We start from the raw sequence: 13,548 nt of genomic DNA, 5'->3' as shown, positions 1-13,548 counted from the left end.
AATAAAATATATATTTTTTTAAAAAGAATTCAGAGTAATGGCTATAAGGAAGCTCAAACATGTGAATAAGAATTACAAGCAACTCAATGAGAATTATAAGGATCCGAATGAGAAATACACCATAAATAAAAATCCAGAGAAAATGAAGAATGACATAGCTGCAATAAAAAACATCAGGAAAGGTTTCAACAGTAGACTAAGAGGAAGCTGAAGACCAAATCAGCGAGTTAAAAGACAAGGCAGAAAATACCCAAGCAGAGTAGCAATTGGGGAGAATTGGGGGGGGGGGGGGCTAGAGGGGGGAGTATTATAACAAAACAGGAGAAGAGTTTAAGGGAGCTTTTGGACAACAAGAAATGAAAAAACAATCACATAACAGGGGTGCCAGAAGTAAAGGAACCTGAACAAGGAACAGAAAACCTGTTTGAAGAAATTATGACAGAACACTTCTCTGCCTTTGAGAAGAAAAAAAACACACAAGTCCAGGAAGCACAGAGGATCCCAATCGAGATGAACTAAAAAAACCTACACAGAGACACATCATAATTAAATTGCCAAATGTAAAATACAAAGAAAGGCTACCAGAGAGAGACAGAAAGTTACCTACAAAGGATTTCCCATTAGACTATCCACAGACTTCTGAACAGAAACACATCAGGACAGAAGGAAGTGGCATAAAGTATAAAAAGTGATGAAAATCAAGGGACTAAATCCAAGAATACTTTATCCAGCAAGGCTATTCAAAATTGAAGGTGAACTCAGGAGCTTCACTGACAAAAAAAGGCTAAAGGAGTTTACAACCATCAAACCAGTAATGCAAGAAATGCTAAAGGGACTGTTGTAAAAAAAGAATAGAAAGGGAAGCAGGAACACAGGCATAAATTGTTCCACTATGGCAACCAACAAACATCTATTAATAATAATAATAAACATAAATGGCTTAAATGTTCCAATCAAAAGACATAGGGTAGCTGAATGGATAAGAAAACATAACCCATATATTTGCTGTCTATAAGAGATCAACCTCAGAACAAAGAACTCACATAGACTGAAAGTGAAGGTATGGGGAAAAAATAGTTTTCAGGCAAATGGAAATTAAAAAAAAATTTTTTTTAAAAGCTTGGGTGGCAATACTTATATCTGACAAAATAGACTTCAAAGTAAAGGCTATAACAAGAGATAGGAACTAATTGACATCTTCAGAACATTCCTCCTCAAAGCTAGGAAATATGCATTTTTCATAAGTGAACATGGGACATTTCCTTTTTTTAAAATATATTTTATTGATTTTTTTTACAGAGAGGAAGGGCGAGGGATAGAGAGCTAGAAACATCAATAAGAGAGAAACATCAACCAGCTGCCTCCTGCACACACACACCCCCCCCCCACCACCGGGGATGTGCCCGCAACCAATGTATATGCCCTTGACGGGAATCAAACCTGAGACCTTCCAGTCAGCAGACCAAAACTCTATCCACTGAGCCAAACTGGTTTCGGCGACATTTTCAAATATAGACAACATGTTAAGGACACAAGCCTAAGCTTCTACAAATTCAAGAAGACTGAAATAATATCAAGCCTCTTCTGAGACTACAATGGCATGAAATTAGAAGTCAACTACAATAAAAACACTCAAATACAATGAAACACATGGAGGCTAAATAGCATGCTATTAAACAATGAGTGGATTAATAAAAAGATCAAAGAAGAAAGAAAAAAAAAATCCCGAAAGTTGGGAAGGTAATGGGGGGGATGAGGACAAATATGCAATATCTTAATCAATAAAGAAATTAAAATGTAAAACAAACAAACAAAAAAACATCCTGGAAACAAATGATAAAGAAAACACAACAATCCAAAATCTATGGGACACAGTGAAAGCAATCCTGTTCATAGCACTATAGGTCTAACTCAAAAAAAACAAGAAAATCTAGTATTAAGTTACCTAACACTATAACCTAAAGAATTATAAAGAGAACTGTAAGAAAAGCCCAGAGTAAGTAGAAGAAAGGAAATAATAAAGATTAGAGTGGAAATAAATGACATAGAGACCAAAAAATACAATATAAACGATCAATGAAACAAAGAGCTAGTTCTTAAAAACAATAAACAAGATTGTTGAACCACTAGCCAGACTCATCAAGAAACAAGGAGAGAAGACCCCGCCCCCCCCCCCCCCCCCAAAAAAAAAAAGTCAGAGCCCTGGCTGGTTTGGCTCAGTGGATAGAGTGTCAGCCTGCAGACTGAAGAGTCACAGGTTCAATTCCAGTCAAGGGCACAAGCCCAGGTTGCAGGCTTGATCCCCAGTTGGGGGCGTGCAGGAGGCAACCCATCAATGGTTCTCTTCCATTGATGTTTCTATCTCTTTCTTCCTCCCCTTCCTCTCTGACCCCACAGAAATACAAAGGATCATAAAAAAAAATATTATGAATGACTTTATTCAAACAAATGGACACTCTAGACCAAATGGACATATTCCTAAGTAAACACAACCTTCAAAAACTCAATCAGGAAGAATCAGAAAACTTGAATAGGCCGATAACTACTGATGAAATTGAAGCTGTAATAAAAAACTCCAAGCAATCAAAAGCCTTGATTTGGACGGTTTCACAGGGTAGTTTTACAAATTTCAAAGAAGAACTAACTATTCTCCTTAAAATATTCAAAAAAAAATCCAAGAGGAGGGAATACTTCCAAGTTCTTTCTATGAGGCTAGAATTACCCTAATTCCAAAACAGATAAAGATACCACAAAGAAAGAGAACTATAGGCCAATATCCCTGATGAACATAGATCCTAAAATCCTCAAATTTAGCAAACTGGAGCCAGCAATACAGTAAAATTATCATAAATGATCAATTGGGATTTATTCTGGGGACGCAAGGGTACAATATTCACAAATCAATAAATGTGACTCAGCATATAAACAGACTGCAAGACAAAAATCAAATGCATCATTTCAACTGATGCATAAAATGCATTAGCCAAAAATCTAACACCCTTTTCTTTTAATAAAAACCCACAGAAAGTGGGAAGAGAGAAAGCATACCGTAACATAATAAAAAAATATACATGATAAACTGACAGCCATCATCATACTCTATGGAAAAAAAACTAATACCATTTCCCAGATGAACATGAACAAGACATGGAGGCTCTCTTTCACCACTCTTATTCAATATATTACTGGAAGACATAGCCATAACCATAGTGATAAGACAAGAAAAATAAAACAAAACATAAAAGGTATCAAAATTGGAAAGGAGAAAGTAAAACTCTCATTATTTGGAGATAACATGATACTGTAAACAGAAAACTCTAAAACACATGTGTCAAACACAAGGCCCGCGGGCCAAATCCGTCCCGCCAGGCCTTGCAATGTGGCCCGCACCGCGCTGTCATCACCGCACTCCGCTGCGTTTCCATCACAATGACAGTTTATGACTGTTCAGTAAACCATTCGGCCCGCGATTTAGGCTGGATTTTAGATTTTGGCCCCTTCTCTGATTGAGTTCGATACCCCTACTCTAAAATGTCCATCAATAAACTACTAGATTTTGCCGAAACCAGTTTGGCTCAGTGGATAAATTGTCGGCCTGAAGACTGAAAGGTCCCGGGTTATATTCCAGTCAAGGGCATGTACCTTGGTTGCAGGCACATACCCAGTAGGGGGTGTGCAAGAGGTAGCTGATCAATGATTCTCTCTCATTGGTGTTTCTAACTCTCTTTCTCTCTTCCTCTCTGTAAAATATCATTAAAATATATTTTAAAAAATAAAAAAATAAACTACTAGATTTAATAAATGAATTTGGCAACGTAGCAGGACACAAAATCAATACCTAAAAATATATGCTTTCTTAGTATACCAATAATAAATTCTGAGAAAGAGAAACTAAACAAATAATCCCATTATAATTGCAACAAAAAAATAAGATACTTAGGAATAAACTTAACCAAAGATGCAAAAGACCTGTACTTGGAAAACTACAGGATGTTGAAAAAGAAATAGAAGAAGATATAAACAAGTGGAAGAATATACCATGTTCATGATTGATAGAATCAACATCATAAAAATGTCCATACTACCCAACACAATTTACAGATTCAATGCAATCACTAATAAAATACCAACAGCATATTTCACATATCTAGTACAAATACTCCAAAAATTTATATGAAATAAAAAAAAGAGCTCAAATAGCTGCAGCAATCTTGAGAAAGAAGAACGAAGTTAGACGGAACACAATACCAGATATCAAGCTATATTACAATGCCACTGTTCTCAAAACTGCCTGCTACTGGCACAAGAACAGACATATAAACCAATGGAACAAAACAGAGAACCCAGAAATCGACCCAAACCACTATGTTCAATTAATATTTGATAAAGGAGGCAAGAGCATTCATTGGAGCAGAGACAGTCTCTTCAACAAATGGTGTTGGGAAAATTGGACAGATATGTGCAATAAATAAATAAATAAATAAATAAATAAATAAATAAATAAATAATAGACCATCATTTTACACCATACACAAAAATACACTCAAAATACACACTATATCTCATTATTCTGTGGGAGTTTCTGAAAATTCTTATTTCAATGGTACCCCAAGAACCCAACTCACACTCCTTATTTGGGAAATCTGGCCCAATAATTTCTCTGATAACACTTATAACCAGAAAGAGTGCCCTAAAATAGCGGTTTGGGATCACTTTTAGGAATATTATTTCTTGTGATGTATTTAAAAACTGTTGTAACAGATAAAACACTACCCTAACAGGCATTGGGACACTCAGAAATTTAATAACATAATAAATGAAAACAAATACTGGTATGGTTAGCTTAGACTAGCTAAATATTAATAAAAGAAAGGAGGAAAACTGGCTAAGTTTAATTAGGTCAGAAGCCACAGCTTCATGCACACTAGGCGACAGAGGCATTGCCCTGCCAAGGGGATTAACATTAACATCTCTCCATCCTGTTTAGGGAAGAAAAACTGGCTTTCCAATCTCCCCAGGATACAACCAGCCAGAGTACCAGGACTCCTCTGGGGGAAGCTAAGATGGCCCAGGGGGAGGTCCTTCTACTATGAGGCATGAGCAGTAGGAGCTAAAATGGTGATGATTAGGGGGAGGAATCTAACCTGGAAAAAAGACCATTCTCCCATAGGCATTAAAGGGACCCCAAGAATCTTACAACCAGGGGAGCAATGGGCAGTGGCTAACCCACTGAACCAACCGATCTCCAAGGCCCCCTTTTCTCTGTGTAGTCCTTTCCTTTGGATATCCCTATCTCCCATTCCCTTTTCCTTAAATAAATTCAATTTTCTTTCATCACCATCTGAGATGGCTATTTAGTCAGCCCTTGCACCACCCACTTTAAACTTTCAAATAGCACTACATAAAGATTAGAAGGGGAAAAAAACAACATAACTAAGTTAATGTAGATCAGAAACCTTTCTGAGTAATTAAGGAAAACTATTACCTGCCAGCAAAAAGCTGCAACTCAAAAGCAGGCACACTGTACTGGTATTGGGTTATGATACATTTTTAAATATTTTCAATTACATGTTTTAGAGAATTTATACTTTTACCCATTGTTATTACTTACCAATTTCCATGATAATATAAATGATACTTTGATTTATCTTAACACTTTTAAGATCATTATTACTTTTTTTAATTTAAAATAATTCCTCCAAATAAATGTTTTACTAAATGACTCCAGCATATTTTTAATAAAGATTAATAAGGTGGATAAAAGGGGCCACATGCTGACCTGACAAGCTCAGGGGAGCCCGGTATTGCAGTCTTGAGACCTAAAGTAACCACAAAGGATGGTCTGAAATTAAACTTTAACTAAACGCAGTTATGGTGGGAAGTTACATCCTAGGCTGGTATCTTCACTGATAGGTCAACCTTTACCTTAACTGAGCCTATCTGTCTTTTTGCATCTATGATAACATACCCTTGAAATATCTGGGTAACTTGTAACTTCCCTTTTTCTGGAGCCCCTGGGGCACAACCAAATGTGGTGAGTGCCAGGACAGATACCATAAATTCCTTCATTATCATGTTAATTGTTCCTGCACCCACCTAATTATGTGTCCATCATTTTACTTTTTATCCAATCCCAGGGGTTTCCCACCGCTTTGCTTTATCCCACCTCCTTAATCAACCACTAATGAATTTCATGGAACACACCTATGTCCCTCCTTTGATTGCAATGTATAAATACAATGTTACCCGCCATTCTCTGGAGCATTATCTCAATATGTTCAAATAAACTCACAAAAATTCTTTACAGGTTTCAATGGTTTTTTATGTTAACATTACCAACATCTTTAATTATATGAATCTTTGAAAAAACTGCTGACTGAACAATTAGATTAAGTGAAACACAAATTGTTAATAAACAAGTAAGCACAATAAAACTACCTGCTGGGAGTCACTTGATTTGAAAGCATCCTTAAGAATTTCAACTGCTCTTGAGGGATCAACATATTTCCTTTTAGTTCCAACAAGAAGTGCAAATAGATATCTCAGTTCACACATAAAAGGCAAATTCCGATGCTCCTAACAGAAAAAGAAAAAAAACAAAACACTTTTAAATGAAGATTAACAAAATCTTTATTGGTATACAGATAATCATTAAAAATTAAACCAAAATTTAAGTAATATAGAATAGAAAGGAGTCCAGCACTCATATATCATAATTAAAAAAGTGTCATGTAGAACACTCAAAGGAGGAATCAAGCACAAAAACAGCAAAGTATCTAGGCTAAAGCTCTCAATTTCAGCATAAATACCACATATTCATAGCAAATCATGTCATTACCCAGCAAGAATATCCTTCTCATTAAAGTCTGTTTATTATAATCCTTTTCCATTCAGCAAGGACAGATGCTGCTGAGGACAGCAATAACCATCATTACCATTCAATGGGTGTTAACTACATACCAGGCATTATTTAAGAATTTTACCTAAATGAACCCATTTAAGCAAAAATCCCTCTTCCTCCATAAAGCCTTCCCAGACCTCTCTAAGTCGCCCCTTCAAACTGTATACCTACTAAAATGAATGTCTTTCATTCAACAATAAATTACTAATTACCACTGTCATGTGATGATCCTGACTAATATTATTCTAATAATTCATCTAGATCCTAATGTACCTTCCACCTAGTGCTCTTCTGAAATCTTACTTAACTTTTCACAATAAGACTGTAAACTTCTCAAAGGTAAAAACCTCTATATCTCTTCCACAATTTTTGATACACAAAGCACACATTCAATTCTTACTGATTGATTAAACCAAAGAATAAAAACCCAATATTATCAATAATGAGCAATTTACTTTAAAATAAGGAAACTTTTAAAAATAATGTAATTCACATAAGTTAGTGAAATAATTTATGGCAACAAAATTAGTTCTTATACAGTTAGTTCTTGAAGTAATAATTTTCTAAATGACTTAGTATAATGTTGAGCATATATTCATGTGCATATATGCATATCTTATTTGGTGAAGTATATGTTTACATATTTTCCCAAAACAGTAATAGGTTACTTGTCTTATTATTGACTTGTACAAGTTCTATGTATATCCTAGATAAAATTCTTTTATGTGGTACATGTTTGGCAATACTTTCTTCCAGTATGTGGCTTGCCTTTTCTTTTTGTATATATTTTTCAAAGATTACAATTTTTAATCTTAATGAAGTCTAATTTATCAATTTTAACAGATAAAACTTGTTATGCTATTTAAATATTAGAAAAGTTTTCCAAGTTTACAGAGTTAGAATTATCATCATCATAAAACTGTAGGGATGTGTGTGTGTGTGTGTGTGTGTGTGTAACTGCTTTCCCACTAATATAAACAATATAGAAATAGCTCTTTCTAGAATCCATTAAAAAAGGAATTCCAAGAAATAGGTGTAAGGGAATAAAATTGATTCTAAATATTTGTCATTTGATCCAAAACTATAGAATAATCACAAAGAGTATTGTCTGACACAAAAATGCTAAGTTATGGAGAATATGGATTTTATTTAAGTATAAGAAATTCCTTATTGATGATAGACATTAAATGCAAAAGTTTTAAATCAGAAAACTGATCCATGATTTTTCTGTGGTACTTCCTATTCCCCTACAATGTCCTATATAAATAAGTTTTAAAAATATAAGTTCTACAAATTTTAATCCACAAAATAATTTTCATAAGTATTCTCAATTTCTTGAGATCAATTTCTTTATTTATCACTATATGTAAAGTCAGTGCAGTGTTTTGAGACACTCCTTGCCAAGTCACAAAGATAAAATAAACAACTTTTGAAAACTAAGTGTAATTCTAAAAAGCATATTTAAGAAGTAAAATACTTTAATATAATGAAACAAGAGGCTTGGTACATGGTACATGAAATTCATGCACAGGTGTGTGTGTGGGGGGGGGTGTCCCTCAGCCCAGTCTGCACCCTCTCCAATCTGGGACCACTTGAGGGATGTCTGACTGCCCGTTTAGGTTCAATTTAAGTGGGTAGTTGGACATCCCTATCATAATCGAGGGCTGCTGGCTCCCAAATGCTCACTTACCTGCCTTCCTGATTGCCCCTAACTGCTTCTGCCTGCCAGCCTGATTACCTCCTAACCACTCCCCTGCCAGACTGTTTGCCCTTAACTGCTCTCCCCTGCAGGCCTGGTCTCCATCCGTCCCGTCCCTGTCCGCCCTCCCCCCAACCCCCCACAACTGCTCTCCTCTACAGGTCTGGGTCCCTCCCAACTGCCCTCCCTTGCTGGCCATCTTGTATCCACATGGGAGCAGGATCTTTGACCACATGGGGGCAGCCATCTTGTGTGCTAGAGTAATGATCAATTTGCATATTACTCTTTTATTATAGGATAGAGGCCTGGTGCACAGGTGGGGGCCGGCAGGTTTGCCCTGAAGGGTGTCCCGGATCAGGGTGGAGGTTCCCTTGGGGTGTAGGGTGCAAGGGGCCTGTGGTGGTTTTTAGGCTGGCCATGCCCCCTGGCAACCCGAGCAGAGGCTCTGGTATCTGTTATCTTCTACAATTGAAACTTTGTAGCCTGGAGCAGAGCCAAGTCTTCTTACTCCATGGCAATGTATATTCTATACCTGAAACTTTATAGCCTTAAGCAGAGGCCTGGGCCAGCCAGGGTGTGCAGAAAGCGTGGCTTCCTCCATTGCTGGGGGCAACCCTAGCCTGTTGCTCTTTCCAGCTCCATGTCTACCATCATTTGTTTGGATATATGTATCTTCTATCATTGAAACTTCATAGCCTTAAGTGGAGGTTTAGGCTAGCAAGGGCAGGTGGAAAGCTTAGCTTCTTCCATTGCTGGTGAAACCTAAGCCTCCCTCCTGCTCTCTGGGGCGGTAGCAATCTTGGCTGGATTTTCATACTCACTCCTGATTGGTTGGTGGGCGTGGCTGGTGGGCATGGCAAAGTGATGGTTAATTTGCATTTTACTCTTTTATTAGATATGATTTTTTCTCTCAGACAATTCTTATGGCTTTTTAAGTTTCAAGTGGCAAAACCATAAATGATGTTAAAAGCACTACTGTATTGGCTAAATTATGAAAATACCACCACATATAAAAACTATTCAAATATTGGTCTCTGTCTTTTTTCAAACACATTTATCAAAGTATAACTGATATTAACTGCACTGTATAGTATAAAGTGTACAATTTTAGAGCTTCAGTCATATATATTCACGAAAGCATCACCAAAATCAAGATAACGTACCTATCCATCATTTCCCAAAGGTTCTTCATACCTCATTCCTCTTTCTCATCATTCCAGGCAAACATGGTCCCTTTTCTAAAAATTTATATAAATCAAATCATACACTATGTATTTGTTTTAGTCTGGTTTCTTATAATAGGCACAATTATTTTGAGCTTCACTCATGACTGAATTATAATTCATTCCATTTTATTACTCAGTGGTCTTCCATTATGTAGATATATTACATTTATTTATCCATTAACCTGTTCTAGCTGCTGTGAATATTACTGCATATGTCTTTGTGTGAACATATGCTTTCATTTCTTTTGAGTGAAAACCCAGAGGGAAAAGCTTGATTGTGTAGGTGTTTTTAAGAAACAACCAAACTGTTTTCCAAAGGCATTGCACTATTTTACATTCCCACTGGCAGTGTAATGACAGTTCTAGGTCCACATTCGTCAACACTTACATATGTGTTATATTTTTAACTTCAGTTTTTCTTGTGGGTATACAGCACCTTTAGTTTCATTTTGCATTTTCCAAATGTTGAGCATTTTTTTATGTGCATATCTACATATATTAGTATGTGTTCAAATGTTTTCCCAGTACAGTACTAGGTTACTTTTATTATTGACTTGTGCAAGTTCTGTAGATATTATAAATACAATACAATTCCTTTTTGTAATATATGTTTTGCTATTATTTTCTTCCAGTCTGTGGCTTGCCTTTTCTTTTTGTATATAATTTTCAAAGATTATAAGTTTTTAATTTTAATGAAGTATAATTTATCAATTTTTTTAATGATTTGTGCCTTTTTGTTATCTTACTTAAGACATCTTTTAAACTCAAGATACTAAATTTTTCTTAGGTTTTCTTCAGTAATTTTTATATATAGTTCTTGCTTTTAGTTCTATAATCCATTATATATATTTTTTCATACACGTTCCCCACATTATCTAAAGTAGAGAGTTCTCTGAAGCTTATTCCTAAGCCAAAATGTGTAGTAAACAGTATCTTCCACTTTCTGAAAGTTCAACTTACACCAGTTCAGTTTTACAAAAGACCTACATTATTGTTGGGACAGCTTTTTTTCCCCCCCCCCATAAAACCAAAAATTCCTCTTTGGACTTCTAAAGCAGGGATACCTATATAATATAGTATTCTGTAAGAACTGACGATTATTCTTCTCCTGTCTATGAAACTGCAAGTTTAAGTTTTTTCTTTGCCCATTAAATTGTTTTGGGAACGCTGACTAAAATTAATTCAGCTGAGACATATACATCTATTTCTTGACTCTATCAGTGGTCTATATGACCAGAGTTTTTGCCAATAGCAGAGTTTCTTGATCATTGTAGCCTGATAATTACTCCTCCAACACTATCTTTCTTTGTAAAATTGTTATAGCTATTTTACATATTTTGATTTTCCATATAAATTTTAGAATCAGTTTGTCAATCCTATGAAAAAAACTCTTGGAATTATAATGGGGATTGCAGTGAATAAACAGATTAAATCAAGAACAAGTGACACCTTACCAATATTGAACCCCCTGATCCATGAACATAGTGTCTTTTTATTTCTCTAATTTCTCTCAGTAATATTCTATAGTTTTTCATATATATCTTTTGTCCATTTTACCCTAAAAGTCCGTATTTTCTGCTACTGTATTTTAAGTATTTCAGAATTTAAATTCACAACTGTATATGGCAAGTATTTAGAAATATAATTGATTTAAGCATGTTTGCTTTGTATCATGTAACCTTGATCATCATTTGTTTCTAAGCATTTTTTTTGTAGAATACTTGAGATTCTCTACAGAGACAAGTCATAAAAATGCAAAAAACAAACAAACAAAAAAACCCCACCCAGCTTTATTTTCCAATCTGCATGCTTATTTCTTTTTCTTCCTTTATAGCATTGCTTAAAAACTCCAGTCTAATGTTTAATAGAAATGGTGAGGGTTGACATTCTTGCTTCTCTCTAATCTTTGGGGAAAAGCATTTGATATTTTTGCCATTAAGTATTATATTAGTTTAATATTTTTCATAAATGAGCTTTATCAGGATAAGAGGTTTTTTTTAATCCCTTGTTTTGAGATATTTTGCAATAAATAAACATTAGCTTTTTGCCAAACCATTTTTCTTCATCTACTAAGATAATCATATGGTTTTCTTCCATAATCTGTTAATGTGGTGAATTATACTGACTTCTGAACATATAATCAATCTTGTAGTCCTGGGTAAAACCCACCTGTCAATAAGATACTATCCTTTACACATACCACAGAATTCAATTTGCCAAAATCTGCTATAACTTTTATTTCTATATTCATGAGAAATACTCGTCTGTAGTTTTCTGTTGTTTGATTATCTTTTTTACTTTTGGTTTCAGGAAAATCCTACGCTCATAAGTGAGTTGGGAAGTTTTATCTCTTCTTTAATTTTCTGTAAAAGTAATTAGAGAACTAGTATTATTTCTTTCTTAAATGATTAGTATAACTCACCAGTGAATGATTTTGCAGTTAAATTTTTGGTGGCTGTTCAACTATTATTTTTAAATATTCATTTTTAAAAATATATTTTATTGATTTTTTTTCAGAGAGAAAGGGAGAGGGACAGAGAGTCAGAAACATCGATGAGAGAGAAACATCAACCAGCTGCCTCCTGCACACCCCCCACTGGGGATGTGCCAGCAACCAAGGCACATGCCCCTGACTGAAATCGAACCTGGGACCCCTCCGACCACAGGCCGACGCTCTATCCACTGAGACAAACCGGTTTCGGCTAAATATTCATTTTGATTTTATTTTATTATTATTTTTTAATATATATTTTATTGATTTTTTACAGAGAGGAAGAGAGAGGGATAGAGAGTTAGAAACATTGATGAGAGAGAAACATTGATCAGCTGCCTCTTGCACGCCCCCTACTGGGGATGTGCCCGCAACCAAGATATATGCCCTTGACCAGAATCCAACCTGGGACCTTTCAGTCCGCAGGCCGACGCTCTTTCCACTGAGCCAAACCGGTTTTGGCTAAATATTCATTTTTAATGTAATATAGGGATACTGAGATTATCTATCTTTTCATCAGTGAACTTCAATAGTTTGTGTGTTTTGAGATATTTATCTGTTGTTTATTATATACCACTATTCTCTTTAATTATCTATTAAATATGTACTGATATGCCCCTTTTTTATTCTTTATATTGATGTTGTTTCTTCCTTCTTTTCTCTTAATATACCTAGATCATCAATTTTACCAATCTTTTTAAAAAGTAGCTTTTAATTTCATTAATTTTCTCTATTATTTTTCTGATATCTAATTTATTAATTTATTCTCTTATCTTTATTATTCCTTGTCTTCTGCTTTCAAGTTAATTGCCTTTCTCCACCAAGTTCTTGATGTGTAAATTGTTATCATTAATTTAAAACCACTCTTATTTCCCAATAAGGTGTTTAATTCATACATTTTCTACTTACCATCATTTTGCTTTTAGCTGCATCCCTCTAATTTTAATATGTAAGGGTTTATTTTTATTCAGTTCAAAGTATTCTGAACTATCCTTTTGTTGCTTGGGTTATTTAAAGGTATATATTATTTATTTATTTATTTATTTATTTTTAATTTTTTTATTTATTAAATTATTATCTGTGTACATATTTTAACATTGCCCCCCCCCCATACCCTCCCTCCCCAGAGTTTTGTGTCCATTAGTTGTACTTATATGCATGTATACAAGTCCTTCGGTTGATCTCTTATCTCCCCCAGATCTCCCTACTCTCCCTGGTGTAATTTTACAGT

General features: G+C 35.0%; 1 protein-coding gene across 15 annotated transcripts in view; it reads right to left on the bottom strand.

Annotated features, from left to right (window-relative positions):
• USP25 (ubiquitin specific peptidase 25) overlaps positions 1 to 13,548 on the bottom strand; it is a 181,817-nt gene that overhangs the window by 92,551 nt on the left and 75,718 nt on the right. For 13 of the 15 annotated variants that reach the window (XM_036448664.2, XM_036448666.2, XM_036448668.2 and 10 more), the window contains one exon: positions 6,439 to 6,576. In XM_036448664.2, coding sequence (XP_036304557.1) covers positions 6,439 to 6,576 — 138 coding nt within the window. Of the gene's footprint in view, positions 1 to 6,438; positions 6,577 to 9,763; positions 9,839 to 12,026; positions 12,100 to 13,548 lie in introns of those variants that run through there. The other 2 variants (XM_036448671.2, XM_045584084.1) reach the window with 2 other exon arrangements.

This window comes from Pipistrellus kuhlii, unplaced genomic scaffold, assembly GCF_014108245.1.
Source record: "Pipistrellus kuhlii isolate mPipKuh1 unplaced genomic scaffold, mPipKuh1.p scaffold_m20_p_2, whole genome shotgun sequence".
Taxonomy (NCBI): domain Eukaryota; kingdom Metazoa; phylum Chordata; class Mammalia; order Chiroptera; family Vespertilionidae; genus Pipistrellus; species Pipistrellus kuhlii.
Note: the sequence above shows the minus strand (reverse complement) of the source record. Positions and strands in the feature narration are given on the sequence as shown.